We start from the raw sequence: 23,326 nt of genomic DNA on the forward strand, positions 1-23,326 counted from the left end.
GTTCCCACCTACAGTTGACGCAAATCTCCCACCTTGCAGTAAAACACCCGAAACGTATAGACAATGCTCGTCTCCTCAAATCACAAGACGCTATGACAGCGTGACATTTGGGTCTATAAGAATACATTCCCTCAAGAAGCAGAATTTAGAATAAACCATTCTCGTTAATGTGGAAGCTGAAAGTCAGAATGCTAAAATAATACTAAATCACCAAGGAGGTGATCAGCAAAGGCTGATGCCCAAAACGCTGGTGTCCTTTATCCCTGAAGGAAACAGAAGCCATCTCCTTTGTGGCAGGGGCCTGTTGGTTGTCCCTGTGTGCTATCTCATAGCAGCTCAGACTGCTCATTGCTTGAAAACAAGGTGCTTGTCCCATTGAAATCTGCCTGCCTAGCACCAGCACACACCTGGTACAGAGAGAATAACGCTCTTCCTTAGAAACCAAGCACTTCTTGGATACGTTTAATCATGTATTTCAGGGTACAGTTATACCACATTTAAGGACATTGTGTTAAAAAAAAGACATGTCTTTTTCTTTCTCTCGTGGGCCCCTACAAGTTATACACTGCCTGTGATTGGGCTACAACAGAGGAACACAGACAGTTGTTACAAGGACCCAGTAAGGAAGAACAGAACGCCACAGCAAATGAACTGTAATACAGGTTAAGTGAAGGAGCAAAAGGTAGGGCCCAGCTTGGCCCAGAGCCCAGCAGATCCTAAGTGGATAATGGAGGAGCCAGCAGAAGTGGGGGGTGTGAAATGAAGGGAGCTGCATTATCAACGTTGGATTGGGAGTGCTAAGGCCAAACTTAAGAATGCCAACCAGAGAGACGAAAGCCCCTGACAGTAAGAATGGAAAGAACTGTCATGCAGGACGCTAAATGGTTTATAACCCATCTCATTTGAGTCCTTTTTGAAATTATTAAATAGGTATTTTTATTGTCTTCCTTGTACAGGTGGGGAATGTTTTTTAAAAAACATTGCACATATTCATACAACTACACCTAGCAGAGACATACCTCACCCGTCTGTCTAGGATTAACCTTTGTATAATAAGTATAGTATCAAGCAAGCAAAGCTTCCACACAGGGAAGAAACATACACGTCTTGCTCATAGTTATGTCATCTGCCTGGGTCACTGAGTATTGACTAATAATTCATAGAACACAGAAATCAATACAGAGGCGTAGTGGGGAAGAGGTATCAAAACCCACCACAAGCTCAGGAAAGACCAGGGCAGAAAACAGTCAACTGCATTTGTCAGTCTGTGGGGACCTTGGAAAGGGCAATTTCAATGGAGAAGGGAGGCCAGAGACTTAGCATGCTGTAAGATATACGAGTCAGATGAAGAAACAGAAACCTGGATCTTCAGCTGAATCACTAGAAGGTAAAATCACTTAATTTATAAAACTGTTGGGTTGTTGTTGTTTTTTTTTTTAACTCTGACCTCCAAGGGAAATGTTGACTTCATTGGAAACTAAATGAAGAGAGTCAGATAAGGTGCTAACCTAGGATCATAGATCTGGGAGAAGTACTACATTAAAACTTTAAAAAAAAATTAGTACCTTTCTGGGTCAAAGATCATCAGTGTGGGAACAAATCAAAATGGGAGGTGACCTTCAAATTGCTTAAAACTCAAAGAGCTGAATACCTACCAACAAACTCCCTTCTGTGAACTGCAGACATCTCATAGTTACATTTTGATGCTTTATAGATTTCATCAACCTAATATTTAAGTGACATAACACACTATCTCAAGTTCACACCATTGCAACAATGAGATGTACAGGTCGTTATGTCGAAAACGAACTTCACAACTTTGGTGCAGGGATGGGGAAGGAGGATTGGGGGGAGGAGGAGGGGAAGGGATGGGAAGGGGAAACAAAGGAGGAGGCTACAATGCTTGATAAGAAATGTACTCATTAACTTGCCCATGTAATTGTAACCCCTCTGTACAGTATTTTCACAATAAAAAAATAAAGCATTTAAAACACTAAACATAAATAAATATACTTTCATATTTTAGGAGACAATCTTTTTTGGAGAAAATAATTAAGTTAGAAATCTGGATGGATTTTTGCAAAAATAGTGTTCTACTTCCATACCAATTTATAAAGCAATCACAGAAGTTAGCATCTGCCTACCAGAGAAGATGTAAGGATAGATATTATACTTCTCAATAAATATGAAAAGAGAAAGTCCCACTGATCAAATCCTACCGATCAAATTATAAGTGCAAAGGAACTGTTTTCTTATCTGATCTGTCAACATAGTCTCATTGGAGTCTTTAGGAGAGGTGAAACAAGGGCTGGGAAGGTGGCTCAGTGGTAGAGCGCTTGCCTTGTATGCATGAGGCCCTGGGTTCGATTCCTCAGCACCACATAAGTAGAAAAGGCCGGAAGTGGCGCTGTGGCTCAAGTGGTAGAGCGCTAGCCTTGAGCTGAAGAACTGAGGGACAGCGCCAAGGCCAAGAGTTCAGGCCCCACAACTGACCCCCCCCCAAAAAGAGAGAGAGAGAGAGGTGACATAAAACCTTTGTTATTTCATAGCATTTGAGATAGTAGCCATGGGATGCCAGGAGCTGATGGCTCATGGCTGTAATCCTAGATACTCAGGAGGCTGAGATCTGAGGATCTTAGTTCAAAGCCAGCTTTGGCAGGAAAGTCTGTAAGACTCTTATCTCCAAAACCAGAAGTGGTGCTGTAGCTCAAGTGGTAGAGCATTCACCTTGAGCTGAAGAGTTCAGAGACAGCACCCAGGCAGAGTTCAAGCCCCACAACCAACAACAACAACAACAACAACAAAAAGCCATGGGATAAAAATTTAAATGATGAAGGGGCTGGGAAGGTGGCTCAGTGGTAGAGCGCTTGCCTTGCATGCCTGAGGCCCTGGGTTCGGTTCCTCAGCACCACATAAGCAAAAAGAAAAAAGCCAGAAGTGGTGCTGTGGCTCAAGGGGTAGAGCGCTAGCCTTGAGCAGAAGAGCTGAGGGACAGCGCCCAGGCCCAGAGTTCAGGCCCCATGATTGGACCCCCCCCCAAAAAAAGAAAGAAAAAAAGAAAAATTTAAATAATGAGAAATTTAGCATCATCAAGATGGAGTCAATCCTTACCCAGATACTTGAATACTTTAAATAATTATCAACTGCATTTAAGAAGCAGAGTGGCATACAAATGTATTCCAATATTATCAGTATATCAATACTATAAAAGTACTTATGATACTATCCTTTCTTGCAAATCAAACTGAAGACACTGAAGGGAAACAGCAATGCAAAGGGCAATATCCTGTTCCCCATCTCTCTCTAACAACCTCAGTGCTGAGCACTAGAGATCGAAGGGTGATCAGAGTAGAAATAGAGCTATTGAGCTGTCACTAGCTAGGTGACAGATAATTTTATCTGTAATTGTATGCATAACCTAACAACTGTACAAGCAAATACACATGACAGTGGGGCTTATAATAAGGGCAGAATGACATGAGAGAATATAATGGAGCATAATATAATCGAGTGAACCCCCCCAAAAAAACCAACAACAACAAATCTTCCTTTATAAAATGACACATCTAAAGGACAAATAACACTTAGGTAGGCTGCTAAGCAGGAACAGACAAGGAAAAAAAAAAACATTCTATACTAACAGAACATGCATGCAAAGATCCTAGAAAGGTAAACGAGGGTTCTTTCATCCACAACACAACACTGTACCTTGTTTTGGTGAATTTTTTGAATGGGCAGATGAAAGAATTAACAAATGGACAGCTGTGTGGGGCTGACTATATGTCCATCTCATAAATTATATATATAATGCGTATAATATGCAGATAGCATGCATATGTATATACATATAAATATGTAATATGCATATACTATACATATATCCATCTCATACATTATATATATAATATGTATAATATGCAGATAGCATGCATATGTATATACATATAAATATGTAATATGCATATACTATACATATACTATTCAATAATATGTACATATGATATATATGTATAATCATATATAATAGATTTATGTCATGTATGATAAATGCATATCATGTGATATGGGTAGGTAGATATCATATATGCAGATATGCACTCCTGTAGGCATGCGTGTGTTATTCTTCCAGGCAATGCTTTGCATATCCTTCCGTCTCTGCCAAGTCTTTTTACTCGAGGTTCACCAAGCTATACTAACTTAGTGGTTGTAAGTCCTTATTAGCTGAATTCTTCTTCCTTTGCTGACAAATACTGGGTGTAGGCGCTGAGTAGTAAGAAGTGAACAGACTCAAGGCAGCAAATGTAACATCAGGGCGTTGCTAAGCCGGCCACCTATTCAGTGACACAAAGGCCTGTTGTGGAAGACACCAAGCCAGGAGCCCAGCAGCGGTGCCACAGCTGCCAGGGAACTACAAAGAGGTGTCCACTGGGCTGCCTGACTCAGTTCTGTCCCCACACCTGGCTGGCTTCTGAAATGCAATCTGCCACCTGGTGAAAATGGGAATGTGGAAAGGACTCCCAGGCATTGTCATCTCCTCGCAGATAAAAGCACGGGTCTTTTATACCCGCTGGCTGAAGAGGAGGAGGAAGAGGAGTGCTTATTATGCCAACACATGGATTCTGGCTTCTGCCACTGACCATCTTGTCCAAACTGATCGCCACAGCAGCCAGAGAACATAAATTTCCACAAGGATGGAGCCTCATGGGTCTTGCTCCACGCTGTTAATCACTGCTGAGACTTCTTTGATTTTCCTCTGCTTAAAAAAAAATGGCTCAATTGTTACTTGCCCTCCTCAATGGCTCCAGCCAAGATTTGGGAGCTATGCCACTGCCCAGCTCGTACTGAACAGAATTCACTTTTAGACCGTAGTGAAGGAAGGACGCTGGTGCAGCTCGGAATTCTTTTCCTATCAAACTAGGTAGCCAAAGAGCTGAAATATGTGCTCTCCAGTTAAACAGTACCAGGTTTTGTTTTGTGCATGTGTGTCTACCCGTGTGTGTGCATGCGTGCATGTGCAGGTACTGGAGCTTGAACTTAGGGCCTCACACTCTCTGTGGTGCTTTTCAGCTCATGACTGGCACTCGACCACTTGAACCATGCCTCCAAGTCCAGGCATTGGGTTTCAAATATGACAGCCATGATACATTACCACAAATCCACAGTGGAGCTTATCACAACAGCATAGCATAGTGTTTTCACACCATTCATAAGCAAGCAATTCTAATATTTTTATGCCCTCAGAAAATGGCATCATGGGGATTGTGTATCTGCACTTGCCTGCGAGACCATTTGTAGATACATCATTTTGCTATCCATCAATGTAGGAAGCCATTCCCTGCGCTGGAACTTCACAGGAAAGCGGGCCCAATTTCTAATAACACACAGCTGTCTCACCACATAACCCATCCTACCATCCATTCAAGCAGCTTGGGAAATCTGTTCTTCCTATCTTGTGTATCTCTTCTTTCGTCTTCCATTTGAGGCAAAAAAAAAAAAAATCAAACCCTGAAACTTGAGTCCACTAGTTCTACCTTCTGTGGCAATGTGAACAAGCCTCCCTTTAGTACCTTCTTCACAGGAGTCCTTTAAAGTACCTCAGAATTACTCGCGTGTTCTCCCTTTGTCATCTCGTTTCATAGTTTCAAAGAACTAATTCAGGATGCATTAAAGACAGCACTAAAGAATTGTTTAAAATAGATAAAGCACAGAAACATTAGGGAGAATAAAAAGCCCCAAATGGTAGGAGTGATTTGCAATGAATACAAGCTATACTTTAGAAGGACAAGAAAGTCGGAGAGATACAGGCAGTCTGTGTCAGATAAAGAGATCTATCATGAGAAGCCCTGTACCTGGGCTACAGTCTGTTGTGTATCTGTGCTTTAACTTGGGGAAATGCATGTCTGTACTTATTCCTCACTAGGATGTACACTACAAACTTTTCCAGGACCTTATTTGATTTTTTTTCCCCTGTGCCATTTACATTTGTCATGCCCAGTTCACTTTTGATCAGGCAGGGAGAAGATGCTGGACTGGTTAAAGAAGCTGTGAAAATGAGCATATAGGAAAGACAAGACAGCCATTTCCTCATTTGCAGCCTAGGTAAGGCCACTGTAGGAATGGCTGAGATTAGCAACCTGTTTAAACCAACTATTCATATTTGTTTTGAATCTCAAAGTTGACCTGATGGCTTCAAATTTCACAAATAAAATGCAGGAAAAGCCTAACATTTGCACACATCACACACATATACATACACACACACACACATATACATACACACACACACATATACAGAGAGAGAGAGAGAGAAGGAGGGAGGGAGGGAGAGAGGGAAAAGGGGAGGCAGGGAGGGAGGGAGAGAGGGAGAAGGGGAGGGAGGGAGGGAAAGAGAGAGAGAGGGAAGGAGGGAGGGAGGGAAGGAGGGAAAGAGAGCGAGAAGGAAGGAGGGAGGGAGAGAGATTTAGGAGAAGAGATGAGGAGTACCTAAACTCTTGTATTATAAAGGAAACTGCTCATCCATTTAGTCTCATTTACCTGGTGAAAGGGGTATTTTCTTTTTTGGGGGGGGGGTCCGGTCAAGGGGCCTGAACTCTGGGCCTGGGCGCTGTCCCTCAGCTCTTCAACTCAAAGCTACTGCTCTACCACTTGAGCCACAGCGCCACTTTGCTTATGTGGTGCTGAGGAATCGAACCCAGGGCCTCATGCATGCAAGGCAAGCGCTCTACCACTGAGCCACCTTCCCAGCCCCAGGGGTATTTTCTTATGAATTCTTCCACTTCTGCAATACACTTTTGTTCTTTCTCTTCTCTCTCCTCTCTTCTTTCTCCTCCTCTCTCCCTCTCTCCTTCTTTCCCCCTCTTCCCTCTCTCTCTCCCCCCGCCTCATACATACCCACCCATATTTTATTTACATAGTTAGGTACATAATGCTTATAGCCAAACACTTTTCTTTTCTTTCTGTGGAACAAGACAGCTAGTTTTAAGGGAAAGAGTTGGGTTGCCAAAGCTCCATGTTCTTGTCTCAGTCAGGGGGAGTTCAGAAAAAACCAGCTGGAACTTCTGTAGGGCTGAAACAGGTACAGCAATTTAATGTCTCCCTCTGCCCCATCCACACTTTTCAAATCAGGAACATAGCCTGGTGAATTCACTGGGGTATAAACATGTGCTCATTTTTGTGGGGAAAAAGGAAAGGAAAGAGAGAAAAAATGATGACTCAGACAGCAGGGCTGCAAACCACAGAGATCATCTCAGGCCTTAAATCCTAAGAGTGTTTGTCTAGTTGGACCACCAGTCCTGAGGAGGCTGTCTAATAGGCTCCTTGCAAATCTCAGAATCTGTTTCTGGGAGAAGCAGAGTTCCAACACCATCACACGCATTTCCCCCTGCTGTCACATAATCTCTGCACACAGTTCTCACTTAAACAGCTGGTTAACATTCTCCCAAGCAGAGCTGTCATATTTTAATTGACCATTCCTTATGGTTGGACTGCTTCATGCTGCTCTGGTTTATATTCAAAAAAATCAGTCAACAGTATCAAGTCATGGTCTTATGTTCTATCCTTTTGTTTTGTATCATTTCTCTTTAGAAATCTCACCTATAAACCATTATCTAGACAAAGATATAAAGATTCTCAGTCCATGGGCACTATGGTTTTATATATTATATTATAAACATATATTTATCAGGAAGACATACCACCAGGATACTAAAGAATTATGACAGATTTTTTTCTTTATTATTGTATCTTTGACCCAAGAGTTAGAATAAGATGTTTGTGAGAGACCCAAAGCAAAAGAGAGAGTGCTGTATAGATACATAATGCAGCATTTGCTTCATTTGGCTGTTACCTATACAAAATCAGCACCTGGAGCCCAATAAACGTATACATATATTAATATCAAGGTTTCTTTGGATTTTTATGAAATTCAAAGGAACTCACTAAGGCAGAGTTGTAGGTAATATAAAAATTACTGACAGGCCCGTGACTTTCGGGTCTTGTATCTTTCCAAAGCAAGAATGACAGTGGTAGCAAGGCTGAAGGCTGTTCACACATGTGCGTGGGGGTTGGATTCTTTCCATACAGTTATTAGCATAGAAGGGACTAAAAGGAAGAGCCAGGGAGGAACAAGGTAAAGTGGTAGCCACTAACCATATTCAGAATTGGCCTTGAAGATGTGGCTCAGCAGTAGAGTTCCTGCCTAGCAAGCATGAAGCTCTGGGTTCAAATCCCAGTACCACAAAAAAAGGGGTGGGGGGATTCATCATCAACCCAAAAAAAAAAACCTAAGTTAATACTATTTCACTAGGACTTGTACACAAATTCACAGAAAGGAGTGTCAGAAGCAGGTTTGGTTGAAGAACAGGGTATGAAGGTGGCCACAACAAACTTTGAAAGCTTGTTTGGAGATTCTGCTGGAGAAACACAGCTCACTTTGCGTGTATCCTCGACTCAGGTGTGGTCTCCCTCTATTAGGACGGCCATCATCTTCAACTGAGCATCAGCTTTGGGAGAGATGGGTGCATGGCGGCATGTACATGGAGACGTGTAGCATGCATTTGGTTGATTATACTGGTGATTGGTGATATGACACATGTCACAACCAATCAATCGCTCCCACACTCCTCCATGATGTATCCAGTGAGATACATGAGCAGGTCCTACCCACGTAGCATTTAAAAAAAAACATTCCCATTCCTTCTTCTCATTTCCAATAACACCTCACAAGAATCACTTCTCAAATCCAAGCAGTCTCTTCAAGGCCCCGCGCGTGCGTACATCTGGCTCATCCCAACATCTGTGTCCTGTCACTTACATTTGTCTCCCATGAAACACCCAAAGAGGGGAATCAGCAATGATGAAAAAGAAGTCACTCTCCTACCTAGAAAGGGGAAGCCGGGGAAAACATCTCAAGTCGAACCAAGAGGAGGAAGGAGACACTACCAAAGATGTATTTTCATCTCCTAGGATGATTTAAGGCTATCTGACCCAAAAGAGTTATAAAACAAAAAAATATGTCTGAATTTTGACTTCTTCTTATTCCCATAAATTTTTATCACCCCAGCACTCTAACTCCCAAAGAAAACAAAAGCTTATATGAGAGATCTTTCCTAAAACCCGAAAGCAAACAAAAACGTATTATCCAAAAGGTCAACTGAGTCCAGTCCTTGACAGGAAAAAGATATTACCGAGCGGCAAGATCTTGCATTTGCACACAATGAAACCGAAATGCTTCTTTGCTCTGCTGCAGGAAAAAGTCACAACTAAAAGTAGAAAAGTCCACTGGCTTTTCTCTTCTTAGAGCATTCTCAGCCTTGCCAAAATAGTGTTGCTATTTCCCTTCCAGTTTCCAGAAGGAGGTCAAAGGTCAACATAGTTTGTTTTTTTTCTAACCCATTAACAGTGGAATGGTTGGCCTGGGTACCCTAAAAGACAAATAGATATTTGAGATTTTTTTTAGCCTTGTGACTATGGCAACCTTGTTCTGAGTGCAAATCTCCAAACATGGACAATCTTATTTTTAGATCTCTGCTGTCTGTAGACCTACCCTACAGTACAACCTATCATTAGCATCCTTGTGTCACTATTCAGAACTTACCTAAGACACAAATAAGGCCAACCTCAATCAAGTCCCCAGGTGTAAATATCATTTAGTCTATCCCACAAATCCTATTTGTCTAAGATTTATACAAAGGTGAGAGGGGGAAATAATGATCTGTGATTATGGCTATTATTAGGTCTGTCTCCTGGTTGTCTAGGCTATATTCACTTCATTATCTAATTAAAATTTTTGTTACCACAGGGTTAGGATGGTGAGGTCCCAGGTCACATCAAAGTATTGAGGTGGGAGGGGAGAGAGGCGAGGAGAATTGAGTGGATCTGAGACATTTACCTGTGCATATATTAAGTTTGAAATCTAAGGATGACTTACTAATACAAATCTCTGTTGTAGGTCCTTCAGTTTTATATCTGGGTGCTGGGAATCATTTTAACTATCCATATCGTAACAGAGGTATTTGTCATCTTCTAAATAGTTCGTTTTACATACCCTTCAATTAGATTTAACCTCTCAACAACTACTTAGCATGATGTCCCTCTTCAAGTGAAAATTCTACTGAACTAACCATACTTGCTCACTGCTGTAAGGAAACGAACAAAGCACTCCTACTAAATATAGAAGCACTTTTATAGCACATGGCAATGCTATCTAATGACTGATGGCAGGCTATGAAAAATAATCTACCCTGGTATTTAAAATGTCAGAAAAGCAATCCAAAAAAAAATCAGAATCTACAGAGGAGAATATGTCAATGATTGATGAGGCTTTGCAAATCACACCAAGTATTAGGGAAGCCGAAAATTATCTAATAGTAAAAGGATTCTGAGGAAAAAACTTTGAAATCCTAGTGTGACTGTCACTATCTGATCAAGAAAACAGAAAACTTAGGCAACAGAGGTTGTCTACCGTTTTATTTTTATTTTATTCTGATGTATGTATATTCATTATTACACAGCTTTTTCTTTTTCTTTTCTTTTCCCTGGTCCTGGGGCTTGAATTTAGGGCACTGGGCCTCTTTGTGCACAAAGCTAGTGCTCTACCACCTGAGCCACAGCACTACTTCTGGCTTTTTCTGAGTAGTTTATTGGAGGTAAGAATCTTACAGACTTTCCTGCCTCAGTTTGCTTCAAATCATGATCCTCAGATTTCAGCCTCCTGAGTAGCTAGAATTACAGGCCTGAGCCACCAGTGCCTAGCTGGACACAGAATTTTCTAAGTTGAAAAAAATATACAGTCTAGAACATGGATGAGCCAACCGGCTCTTCTGATAGAATATTAGGAAAATGGTAGAATCATCACCACTACATCAATCTCATTTCCACGATCCACATCACTAAATCAAGTCACAAGTGAACCACAAAGCTTGATGTCTGTCACATCACTACATCAAGTCACAAGTGAACCATAAAACTTGATGTCGCTCATGCTTTCAACCCTATCCAATGGGATCTGATCTAGACACCGATTATAGACGCTCAGAAAAGCAAAAGGCACGAAAGTATACAAGTAGACTGCCAAATCACAAACCTATTTTGCTATTTTAGTTTTCTATAGTATTGTTTCACTTTTTTAAATTGAGACTACAACCGGATAGAAACAAAAGTACGTTGGGACTTATCATCTATTTTTAAGTTTAACTGTATCCCACAGTTTGTGGTTTTTTTTGAAATATCAGACTTAGAGATAAGTTGCAGGAACTTTTTTAATTCCCATATTCCTTTCCCAAGTTTCACCAATTTGTAAAAAAAAAAAAAAAGCACACACACACACACACACACACACACACACACACCTCTAAATGTGTCAGTGCTTTTTCATACAATGCTATCCTCTAATACTCAGTTTATATTCGTATTTCATGTAATGTCCCCAAAACATGCAAATTTTCCCCTGGTCTAGGATCCAATAGGATCACTTGGCACTGGCCTGTCTTTGTCTGTAGTTCCCTTGCACAGATCTTCAGCCTCACTTTGTCTTTCAAGATGCCTATCTTTTAAGATACCTATCTATCCAGGCAATTTGCCCTTGCTGGCAGGATTCAAAATGAGAAACATGTCTTCTCTAATTATTGCTATTGAAAAGTTCTGTTATTTCTGCAGCTTTCATCCAACGTTATAAGTAATCTAGCAATGTTATAATGTAGATGGGAGCATGTAAATGGGTTATATGACAATATTAAGCCATTTTCTATCAAAGATTTGATCATTCAAAAAAACAAAAAGATAAACATGGCACTTGACCACTGAATACCCTCAGCCCATCAGAAAAGAAAGTTGAGCAAGAAATGAGGAAAGGCACCGTTGTAGAATTGAGTTTGGTTCCCCACATTTTAATCAAAGGCTTGTTCAGATCTTTCCAACGAGAAGGCTCCTAAGTGGACATCCAAAATTCACAAAGAAAGAACAAGTATGTACATGAAGATGTATATACTATCCACTGTTACTGATTAAAAATAAACATAAAAATAAAAATAAACAACACTGCAAGTTTGATGGCAGCTAGACTTCAGAATCTGTGGTCCTTTTTTAAAAATAAATAAATAAATAACAAGCTACAATTTCACAGCATTTCAGAAAACACTGGCAGGTGTGAGGCCCAAAGATCAGTGCCTCCTTCAGCCTCTCTAGAGCTTTCCAAACAAAGCAATCCCTTGATAGCATGGTTCCGTCCTGACTTTAAATGTGTTAACTTTTTGAAGAAGACAAAACATTGAAACCTTAAACATCAAACCTGAGAGAAACCTTCGAAATAGAGAAACTGTTAACCAATGTCCTTTCCCGACTCATGCCCTTCTTGATTACTGGGAGAGAAAAATGCGCTTAACCAGCACAGGATAAACAAAGGTTTCATGCAATACTTAGCAGATACATAGTAAAAATAACAACGCTTCTGTTGGGAAATACGTTCAGACTGCCTGATCTGTGACCTATGATCAATGTTCTTTTCCGATGTCACCTCCCCCATCCCATAACTCTTGCAGCTCTCTAGCACAAACACCCACATCCCTCTTAATAGCATCAAAACTTGTTGAAACTGAAACAGTCATAACTACGTTTCTATTTTAACTCACGATGGCAAAGAAGAGAGTGTGGTTCTTAATTCTCATTCCCTTTCTCCCCTGTCCTATACCACTTAACACCAAGCACTGGGGCCAAGCAGCAAGATTTCTGCAGCAAACATAATATAGATCCTTGAAAACCTAGTTCATCAAACCATTCAACCATGACACTTTCCACAAGAATGCAAAATGTCATGCTTTACAGAAATATAAACACAGTTTTCACTAATATGAGCTAGAAACAGACATTTCATATTGTAGCTTTTAAAAAACAGGTTTGTATTTCTCAGGTGGCTAGAGTTAGATCGTTTGAGTAAGCAAAAGGCATTATGAAGCAAATAATGCAATAACTTTAACACTAAAACCTGCCAGCAGGAAGGGCCTTGCTTATAGCTGACTTCGTTCACATCGTCTTTTCCCCAGCTAAAGCTAAAGGCCCCTTTAGAGCAATGGGCTACATTACCAGGGCAACTGAAAGAGATGACGAGAAGGCAAGAAGCAGACTACATTTGATATTCCTAATTTGAAAACATAGGAAAATATACACAACCATTTTCTAAACTCCTAAAAAGAGAAGCATGAACCACTCTGGTGAGCCTAAACTCAAGTTTCAACCCCAAATCCTGTAAAACCTTGCACCAAGTAGTCAGAAATGGTCCTTTTGGGAAAAGAAACATTTGCGACTGTGTTATTTTCTGACTGAGGTCTTCCAGTCTTTGGGGTGGTAACTAAAGCATAAGAAATACTTAAGTGCAGAAACAAGCAAACAGGTTTCCAGGCTCTAGGGCAACCCAGTATGAGGTTAAGAAGTAGATGAAAGAAGTCATTCATTTCAATCCTTCAGTTTTCTACCGACGCTCTCCAAAGATAAGTGGAAATCACAGACTTAGACCACTCTGGAGATGGATGGGTTGAGCTCACCTAGCACTTATTGGTAGAAAGGACTTGATATCTCCAGAGAAAAGTATTTTCCATACAGGAAAATAAACCCTGCCACCCATCACCTGATCTGAAGGACGCGTGACACGGCTTTCTATACAGAGCCAGCCACTCAGAACTGCCACGCTCCCATCTACACCAGCACCCCTGGACTCCTATCAGAGTCAGGACAAAAAAAAAGGAAGATCCCCAAAAGAACTGCAAACAAAGAGGTATTTTTAAACAGAAAAGCTGTGAGGTACTAGGGCAGAAAGTATTCCTGCTACATCATCCTTAAATTGAGATGGCTTTCTATAGTTTCTGTCCTGGAAGGCACATGAGAATCAATGCTGCATGGAATTCAGTACAGCTCTCACACCCCAAGACCTTCAGATAGTACCACAGGATGGCTCAGTTGTCTTAAGGTTGCAGAATTCAGTGCCACTTAGAACAGTACTTTCCACCTTGTTGGAACAAAAACAAAAACAAAAACTAGAAGATGCCTACTTGTATCTCCAATATGCACATTTCTCCAGACCCAGGCAGGGCAATTCAGTAGAAATTTCAATGATGGTCAAGAAAGGGACCTCTGAACTGTAAAATCCACCACAAGTTCAGCTTTAACCCAGGGTCTCCCAGAAATAACAGGGTATGACTTTAAGAGGCAAATGAGATCTTTTCAGCTCAGAGTTAGGGCCAGAGAAATTCAGATAATAAGAAGCAAAGAGCACTCACGGATGAACAGCTAGGAAAGTAAATATTTCTGTTCTAATGTTGTTGCTTTTTTTTCCATCTGCAGGAAAATGGCAAGCATAGTAACTTGCGCTCAAAAGTCTTGAGCAGAGTTAAAGTACGTAAAGACAAGGATTGCGTCTCCATTTGCCACAGCTCTTCAAATCACCCAAACAGAAAATAAACCGCTGATGCCCTTCCTCTTCCCCTCCCCTCTTTCCCATCCTCTGCCAACCAGACACACACATAGTTAAAATACCGAGTATATTCGCGGTACACTGGAGAATTCCTGAGACGTCTTCAACTTCCTCTTTGTTGGAATGGTCCGAATAGGAGCATCTGTTAGCGATATTGTGGAAGTTCTTCTCAGCATCCCTATAACTAAGAGGAAAGTAAAAATCAGCAGATGGAGACATTTTTGAAAGTATTTGCAAATGCACTCATACATCTAACCAAGCATACATAACCTGTGGATATCTACACTTTGAGAGTAATTACACTTTAAAATGCCTCGTAAGAAAACATACCTTTCCAAGACCTTGTATAACATTTATTTTTGCTGCCATCCTCCCTGTCCTTATCTATAATGTCAGCTCTCTGCAATTGACCTATCAACTGCCTGCATAGAATTAAAATAGGCAGGTAGTATACTCAGCAATATTTCTTCAAACACAGTTAAGCAGCGGATAATGTACCAGTCTAACTTGTTATTGTTCAAAAAATATATAGTTCTTTACTGTAAATAGATGGAAGAGAAGCTAATTTAGAAGAAATAATTTACAGTCAAAAAAAAAAATCTGATCATGGGAGCCTAAGCAATCTATCTGAAGTTTGTTTCCAAACTAACCAGGTCTCGCCCACTCTTAATTGCACTTCCAACATTCTATTGGGATTATTTTGGTTTCATTCCTCATGCATTGTCAAAGGGAAAAGGAGAACAGAAGGTTGGCTGTGTAAAACAAACATTGAACCCACAGTGATAATCAGAGTGGTAGAATATAATTTCAAATGACTACAGGAAACACTACTCTCATTTTCTTCTTCTTGATGGTATTGAGACCAGGGTCTTGTTATGTAGCCCAGGCTGGCCTGGAACTCACAATCCTCTGTCTCAGGTGTGCTGGGATCATAGATATGCACCACCAAGCCCACACCCAGTTCCTAACACAACGATGAGGCAGAGTCCAGATTCGCATTCTTTAAGCTGTATTGGTTAAGTTAGCTAATGGATGAGCAAGCGATCTCAGCAATACTGATTATCATGTGTTTCCCAAGGCTGCTTACTAAGGAAATCCATCTACACTGCTCTGTCACAGTAGCACAGTCATGTACCACAGGCCAATAGGAATCAGGCAATGTAAATGTGAGTAGAGAAGTTAAGTCAGGCACTCAGAGGACAAAAATTGAGATTGAAAATAAATAATCAAAAGTGAAAGTAATTAGCAGGGAGAAAAATAGCTGTAACACGAACTAGCTATGTCCAGCTACTGAAGTTAAACAACTAAATTCTAGACAGCCAAGAAAAAGAGAGAAAAGAAAGCAAGAAGAGAAAGAGAAAGACAATAAGTTCAAAACGACAGTGCCAAATAGGTACCAAACATGGGGTTAAGAATGCAACCAGCAATTGTTGCATTCTTAGTTGTAGTGGGAACTGTAATAAGTTGTTTACTTGATTATGAAGCATGCTCATAAAGCCTAGTAATGATAAAGCATGATTATCTTAGTCATGTCCTTAAGGTTTCATTGAAACTTTACTCTAACCCTGTTGTTCTACCCCACTCTTTTTGTGTGTGTGTTGGTCTTGGAGCTTGAACTCAGGACCTGAACTCTATCCCTCAGTCTTTTTACTCAAGGCTGGCATCCTACCAGTTGAGCCATACCTCACATTCCAGCTTTTTTGCTGGTTGGAGTTAAGAATCTTACAGACTTTTCCTGACCAGGGTGGCTTCAAACCATGATCCTCAGAGTTCAGCCTCCTGAACGTCTAGAATTAAAAAGCATGAGTCACTGGTACCCAGCTGTAACTACCAGAGTTAGAAGGTAGCTTGGGCAGAAAAGTCTGTGAGACTAACCAGCTAAAAGCTGTGCTAGAGCTGTGTTTCAAATAGTAGCACATCACCAACCAAGTCAACCCAAGCAAGTGTGAGATCTTGAGTTCAAACACTAGTACAGTCTAACAAACCAAAAAATAACCTGCACCTTTTCTTGTCTCTAGTTAAGGGATGAAGACAGCTACACGAACAAGATGCCAACGTTGGCACCAATGTGCTACACACCACAACCTTGTGTACTATAAGATCAGTCTCACACACAAAGGTAGCATATTAAGGATATATGGAAGACAAAGGTAACTAAAAGCTCTTGTCGGGTGCTGGTGGCTCAGGCCTGTAATCCCAGCTACTCAGGAGACCAAGATCTGAGGTTCATGGTTGAAGCCAGCCCAGGCAGGAAAGTCCATGAGACTCTCATCTCCAACAAACTACTCAGAAAAAAGCCAGAAGTACCACTGTGGCTCAAGTGATAGAGTGCTAACCTTGAGCCAAAGAAGCTCAGGGACAGAGCCCATGCCCCCAGTTCAAGCCTCAGGACTTTCAAAAAAAAAGAGGTGGCGGGATGGTGGCAGTACCACAACTATGAATTTTACAACTCCATGAGAGATGAAGATCCCCGTAGAGATGAGGAGACGGATCACAGAGCATGAATAAATGATTCTAGGACTCTATTCCCCAATGCAAGTGATGTCTGTGAATACATAAATGAGTAAGTGCATAAATTAAGGAGTAGAATGAATGTTTAAAGACAATGAAGATGAGGCAAAGAGAGGTTATTTTACTCCCTCCCAATCCTCTCTCTGGGAGCCTTTGAATAGCTTAGAAGCTTAGGACACTATGCTAGAGCTCTGACAGAGAAATTGGATCTAAGGGCAAGTTTGGGGAAAGGAATGGAAACTAGGGAAGGCCCATGGTTGAAGGGTGTAAATTAAGAAATTCAAAAAGAGAAGGGCTACAACCCCTCCGTACGTTACCTTTACAATAAAATTTGTTAAATAAAAAAAGAGGAGGGCTAGCTCAGTTACTCTGTTACCTGTCCTGACTCCATACAATACCTAAGATGAACTGTTTTAAGACAGGCCTTAGGCAAAACCCAATGTCAGAAATAGGAAAACATCTGCTTCACACTACTCCCTCCCCACACACACCTCTACAAATAAGACAGATCATGTTTATCAGCACTTACTCTCCATTGCCTGAAATCCCCTAACTGTAAGGAAACACATTCCTTATCACGGAGATTAAAAAGCCTTAAATTGTCTTTTCTTCAGAGGAAAAACATATAGGTGTGAACACCTTTTAGTTGAGGTGTTAGTGACATTAGTTGCTCTGCTTTTTCAGTTTTTAAAGAGACATAGAACGCAGAGCCAAGGCAAATAAAAGCAGTGAATGAAGGTTCCTAGACCCCAGGAAGTTAGCCAACACCCCAAAAATAGGCTCCTAGGCCTATCTGGATCCAATGGGACATGGAGATACCTCCTTATACTAGAGTCAAATAACCCTTACTCTTTTTGCTGTGCTTGCCATGAGCAAAACCAGGGAAGAAACTTTCAGAACAAAAACTGCCACAGACCATGTCTACACAGAGAGCAGCAAAGTTGAGGCAACCGCTCTGCTAATTATCATAATACAGGTTGGTGATCTATTTATTTCAGTCATCCACTATAGCGCAGTCTGATGACACACACCTGTAATCCCAGCTACTTGGGAGGCAGAGATCAAGAGGATCTCAGTTTAAAGCCAGCCAGAGAAAACAGCAAGACCTTCCCTCAACCAACAAATCAGGTGTGTAGTTTACGCCTGTAATCCTAGCTACAAAGAGGCACAGGTAGGAAGAGAGTAGTTGGAGCTAGCTCCAAGAAAAAAAAATGCAATACTCTCTCCAAGAAATAAACAATACCCCAAAGGAGCTGGGGTTCTGGCTCAAGTGGCAAAGCACCTGTGTAGCAAACATGAGATCCCAGGTTCAAACCCCAGTACTGACAAAAGGAAAATGAAAAGGAGTCCCAATTACCCTGGAAGACTTAGTTTAGTTCACAGATAAGAATATATCTTTAGTTATTGGATCTCAAAGTAGAAAGAATGTTCATAACCCCAGAAAAATGATTTAAGTTGAGGGGCTGGGAAGGTAGCTCAGTGGTAGAGCTCTTGCCTTGCATGCCTGAGGCCCTGGGTTCGATTCCTCAGCACCACATAAGCAAAAAGAAAAAAAGCCGAAAGTGGGCTGTGGCTCAAGTGGTAGAGCACTAGCCTTGAGCTGAAGAGCTGAAGGACAGCGCCCAGGCCCAGAGTTCAGGCCCCACGACCGGACCCAAAAAAAAAAAAAATGATTTAAGTTGAATGACTGGTGCTGTCCTAAAAATATTATGAATGGCAACAAGAGTGAACATAAGAGCAAACAAATATTCAGTAATGAATATATCAGATGGAGAACATTTTTTGTCAAGGGATATTTGGGAAGTGATGATGGCTAGTATTGGTGTTTATATTGCTATGAAAAAGCTCCCATATTTATTGACTTTTGAGTCCTGCCTACCATTGCCTTGGCAGGGTGATTTTGAGGGTCTTATTTTGTTAATAGGCCAGAGGGTCCCCACAGTAGGAATAGCTCTAAGTGTATTATCTACTGCGATCTATACACCATACTTTTCAAAGTAGCAAACTCAATGAGAGTGATTAAGTTTTATTTTAGAATGTGTGGGGAAAGATTAATTTGACATTCTTTAGCTCCATTAGGATAAACCGTTTGAAATCACTAATGGCCTCAAACTAAAAGCCATCTCATGAGTTTAAATAGTATGTTTTTGCTAGTACTGCACTCTTGAGAATTAGCCTGACAAAGTTTCAAAGCAATTCCCTTTGAAATGACAATTAACATAATCATCAAGCACTTACAGTTATCTGGCATTGTACTAGGTACTGGAATTATCTTTCCATTGGTTTCCTTCCCTTTAATTTTGTTTAAAAATGAAAAAAAACAACTACCAATCATGTCACATCGCCATAGCCTAAACCATGTTCCTGATGTCCATGGCAAAGACTTACCCAGAGTATAAAATGATTCTTGATGATATTTCAGGACAAGCCAGAATTTGAACCTTGATTCCCCACAAAGACAAATGCACATAAAAAACACTAACAAGGTGAATTTTTTAAAATGGACTTCAATGTCAATGAATTTAATCTTTATAGCTACGTTATTCAAGAAAGTAACTTTAGGCCTTTTATATGTGTCCACCATTTTCTACTAGAGTCAGCCCAAAGTACTTTCATTGAAATTAGCCTATTTAGTCATGATATGTAAACCTCCATTGAGTTATCATTATCATCATCATCAACACCATCATCACATTTTACAAAAGAAATAAAGTTACTTATTGAAAATTCTATGTGCGCTTAAGCTATGAGCTATGTGCCAGTAGCTCCTGCTTATAATCCTGTCTACTTAAGAGACTTGATCTGAAGATCAAGGTTCAAAAACAGCTCTGTGGCAGGAACACTTGAGAGACTCCTATCTTCAACCAACCAGCAAAAAAGTGGGAAATGGAAGCATGGCCCAAGTAGTAGAGTACCAGCCTTAAGTACAAAACTCCTCAGCACAAAACCCTGAGTTTGAACCCCATGATCACACACATAGACATACACACAAAGTTCTATGCGCTGATAAGACTTTAAATTCCCATCTTTGGACATTAAATCTGACTTCACACTCTATGATAAGCACTTGGAGAAATAGGGGGAAAATGAAGAAAATAGGTAGCAGCACAAGACTGTAGCTCCATTAGTAATAATCCTTGAAGTGTTATTATAATTGAATTCTATATGACTACAGACTCCCATTCATAGCCCGCCCCCAGTAAGACTGATAACCCTTATAACCATCATGAGGCAAAATTTTGAGATTCAATCTTGAAATTTTAAAGGACAGAAAGCAAAAAGGGAGGGGAAAACAATATTAAAAGGGGATGCCACTTAATAGAATCAAATTTATTCAGGCAACAGTAGCTCACGCCTGTGATCCTAGTTTACTCAGGAGGCTGAGATCTGGGAATCACAGTGTAAAGCCAGCCCTTCAGTGAAGTCTGTGAGACCCTTATCACCAATTAACTACCAAAAAGCTAGAAGTGGAGGTGTGGTTCAAAGTGTTGAGGGAAAAACCTGTGAGACAGCACTCAGGCCCTGCATTCAAGGCCCAGGACTGACTGGTGCATGTTCTCACACGTGTGTGCAAACACACATACAAGAATTCATAAACCGAAGCGAAGCACTCCAAGGGACCCACCTTTGTCTCCACCCCACACTTTGAGAACTCTGCCTATGTGAAAAGGAGGCTCAGGATACCAGAATAACCACATGATCCCCAGCTGTGTTTGAGGAAATTCACTCTAATTTGTCTCCCTTAATGACCAAAATCCATTTTCTACTCACCCAATCACTTGATGCTCATAATATTGCAGCGTCCTTTTGAGAGTCTGCTGTATGGTCTGAGGCTATGGGATAAAACAAGAATAGAGAGATCAGCAAAACAGTGCCATTCCCACGCTGGCCGGCAGGGAGCTTCTGAATTCTCTCCCAGAATTTTCACCCCTTTTGCACCAGGCCAGGCGTTTTCTCCAGAGCAACTAATGAAACACTCTGCAATTGGCCCAAACTTTCCCAATGTGTACTTTGGCAGGATTTCCTGGCTTTTTAAGCTTTTTTTCATTTTTTCTGAAGCAGCTGCTGAGGTCAATGAAAAACCCATCGGCTGCCAGGTAGCCTGGAGGAGCAGAGGGCAAGAATGTACAACAGACACGCAGGTGATGGTTCTTCATGACCAGTATGTACAATCTGGGTCAGGTAATGACCGACTGAAGTTTTAGCTTTTAGCAAAACATTCAAGAAGGATCTGAAAGGCAAAAGTAAATTGAGTTAAAGTAATCAACTTTCTTTTTTTTTTTTTTGGTCTGATGTTTTCACTCGTTGGCTGGCACTTGACCACCTGAGCCAAGTCCTAACTCCCTCAACTTTAGAGTAGGCTTTCTGTCAGATGATCCGGCCCAGGATTGTTAATTGACATCAGAGATGACCAATAGAGAGATTCAGGTAGGACCGGAAGCAGGGGGTCCAGATCCCACAGCCTCAAAGGGCAATCAGCCTGACTTTCTTGGTATCAAAGAAATTGTTTCCTCTGATGTCTCCTATGGAGGACTTGAGTATCTTCAACCACCCCTCCCCCCTTAAGTAGCTCATGACTGACTTGTATAATCTAGCCCATCTCATGATGGTTCAAGATAGTTTTTTTTAAAATTTTTGATCAAGAAATGATTTTCAGACTTACTCAGGCAGCAGGGCTGAGATTTGGGGTTTTTAAACTTAGCCATAAATGGAGCACAAACAACCCAGAACACAGATTTTTCAGTGAGAAGTCATGATAAGAACCGACTGATTTCCCAAGAGCAAGAAAGCAACTATCTTAAATAATAAAAACCCTGTTGTCCATCAAGTAGGGAAAATCCATCAAAAGAGTACACTAAACATTGGTTCATTATAACCCAGGAAGAGTTGTAGGGAAATGTATAATACACACCCTTTGACATTCGAGACACTGCCACAGCTTGATGATCTCATGAGCTTTAGTTAATCAATTACTCCAATGTAGTCCCTCTAAAAAGTAGAAAAGTTCTAACTAAGATGCAGTTGATAAAGATGAATTCCGAGCCTCGAGTCCTTTAGAGTGAGTGCCTTTTTTTTCCCCTTGAACTCAGGGCCTTGCACTTGCTAGGGTATTGTTTTCAACCCAGGCATTTACCTGGACCATGACTGGCCTATTTATGCCTGCTTCAAAGGATGAATGACATATCATTCTGTCAAAGCAAAGAAATGGCAACTCTGAACCAAGAAAACCATAAGACCCACAAAGAAGATGACCTGGGCACAGTCGGTGTGGCACACATCCAGCCCAGGGTAGCCCAAGTGAAGTCCTTTCCATCCCTGGCTCCCCTGGCAGTCCCAAGCTAAGCTAACTCCCTCTAACAGCTCTAAGCTAACACCTCCGCCAAGGTACCAAGGAGCAAACAACTCTCCTTCCTACTCGCTCTGGACACAAAACACAGGCTTTCTAAAGAAAGCAGAAACTAAGATGCACAGGGCCACTGGAGCCTGGGATAACCTGTGTACAAATGTCTTTTTTTTTTTTCCTAAAGGACATTTTCTTTCCGAGACTAGACTTTTCCCAGTCACGACAAAGCGCATGTTTGTGAAAGGAGCAAAGCTCTGAAAAGGAACTTCCTTCTTGTGGGAAGCAATGACTTCCACACTCAGACAGGGTTAAGTGTGTAGTTTACAAATACAGTTAAAGGAAATGTTCCTTAAGCACAGGCAACTGAGCTTGAAGTTGGCACTGCATTTATATAGATCCTCTATCATACTAAGGCCAGGGGAGCCCCCAAACTCAAGCACATGGGCTGACAATATAGTATCTCCTGCCAACCAAGGCTAGCTATTATGGGCCTCCATAATATATCATCATGGGTTCTTTCCAGTCTTCCTTGACTTGTGTCTGTTGGCCTGGAACCACAGCTTTATCAGTGTCAGTCATCTTCCATAATCTCAGGGCATAAGACCCACAAATAGGCCCAATCCTCCTGCAGGGCTGACTCCTGTCTAGTTCTCCAGTGATCCAGTAATGCAAGGCAATGCAGACCGTGGGGGAAGTGAGGGCTTTGAAGAACCCAGCTCCTTCATCTGCTCCTTTGACAACATAGCTCCTTGGCTGACCCCATTACAGGCAGTATCCCACCCCGCAGACACGTCGCTCTGTTCTTGTCCTGAAGAAGGAATTCAGAAAAACAAAATGGCTGCAGGTCAAACTGAGTTGAAAACTCAAGCTCTAGCTGGGCACGAGTAGCACGTGCCTATAATCATAGCTACTCAGGAGATTGAGATCTGGGGATGAGGGTTCGAAGCCAGCCTGGGCAGACAAGTCTGTGAGACTCTTTTCTCCAATTAACCAGCAGAAAGCCAGAAGCG

At 41.2% G+C, this 23,326-nt stretch overlaps 1 protein-coding gene across 1 annotated transcript in view; it reads right to left on the bottom strand.

The window, feature by feature from the left end:
* The window catches only part of Gucy1a2 (guanylate cyclase 1, soluble, alpha 2), a 165,837-nt gene that overhangs the window by 141,635 nt on the left and 876 nt on the right, over nucleotides 1-23,326 (bottom strand). Inside the window, exons 2-3 of the mRNA XM_013009625.1 lie at nucleotides 20,744-20,805; nucleotides 14,524-14,645 (exon numbers count right to left, since the gene is read on the bottom strand). Coding sequence (XP_012865079.1) covers nucleotides 14,524-14,645; nucleotides 20,744-20,805 — 184 coding nt within the window. The remainder of the gene's footprint in view (nucleotides 1-14,523; nucleotides 14,646-20,743; nucleotides 20,806-23,326) is intronic.

This window comes from Dipodomys ordii, unplaced genomic scaffold (genome assembly GCF_000151885.1).
Source record: "Dipodomys ordii isolate 6190 unplaced genomic scaffold, Dord_2.0 Scaffold10, whole genome shotgun sequence".
NCBI lineage: Eukaryota > Metazoa > Chordata > Mammalia > Rodentia > Heteromyidae > Dipodomys > Dipodomys ordii.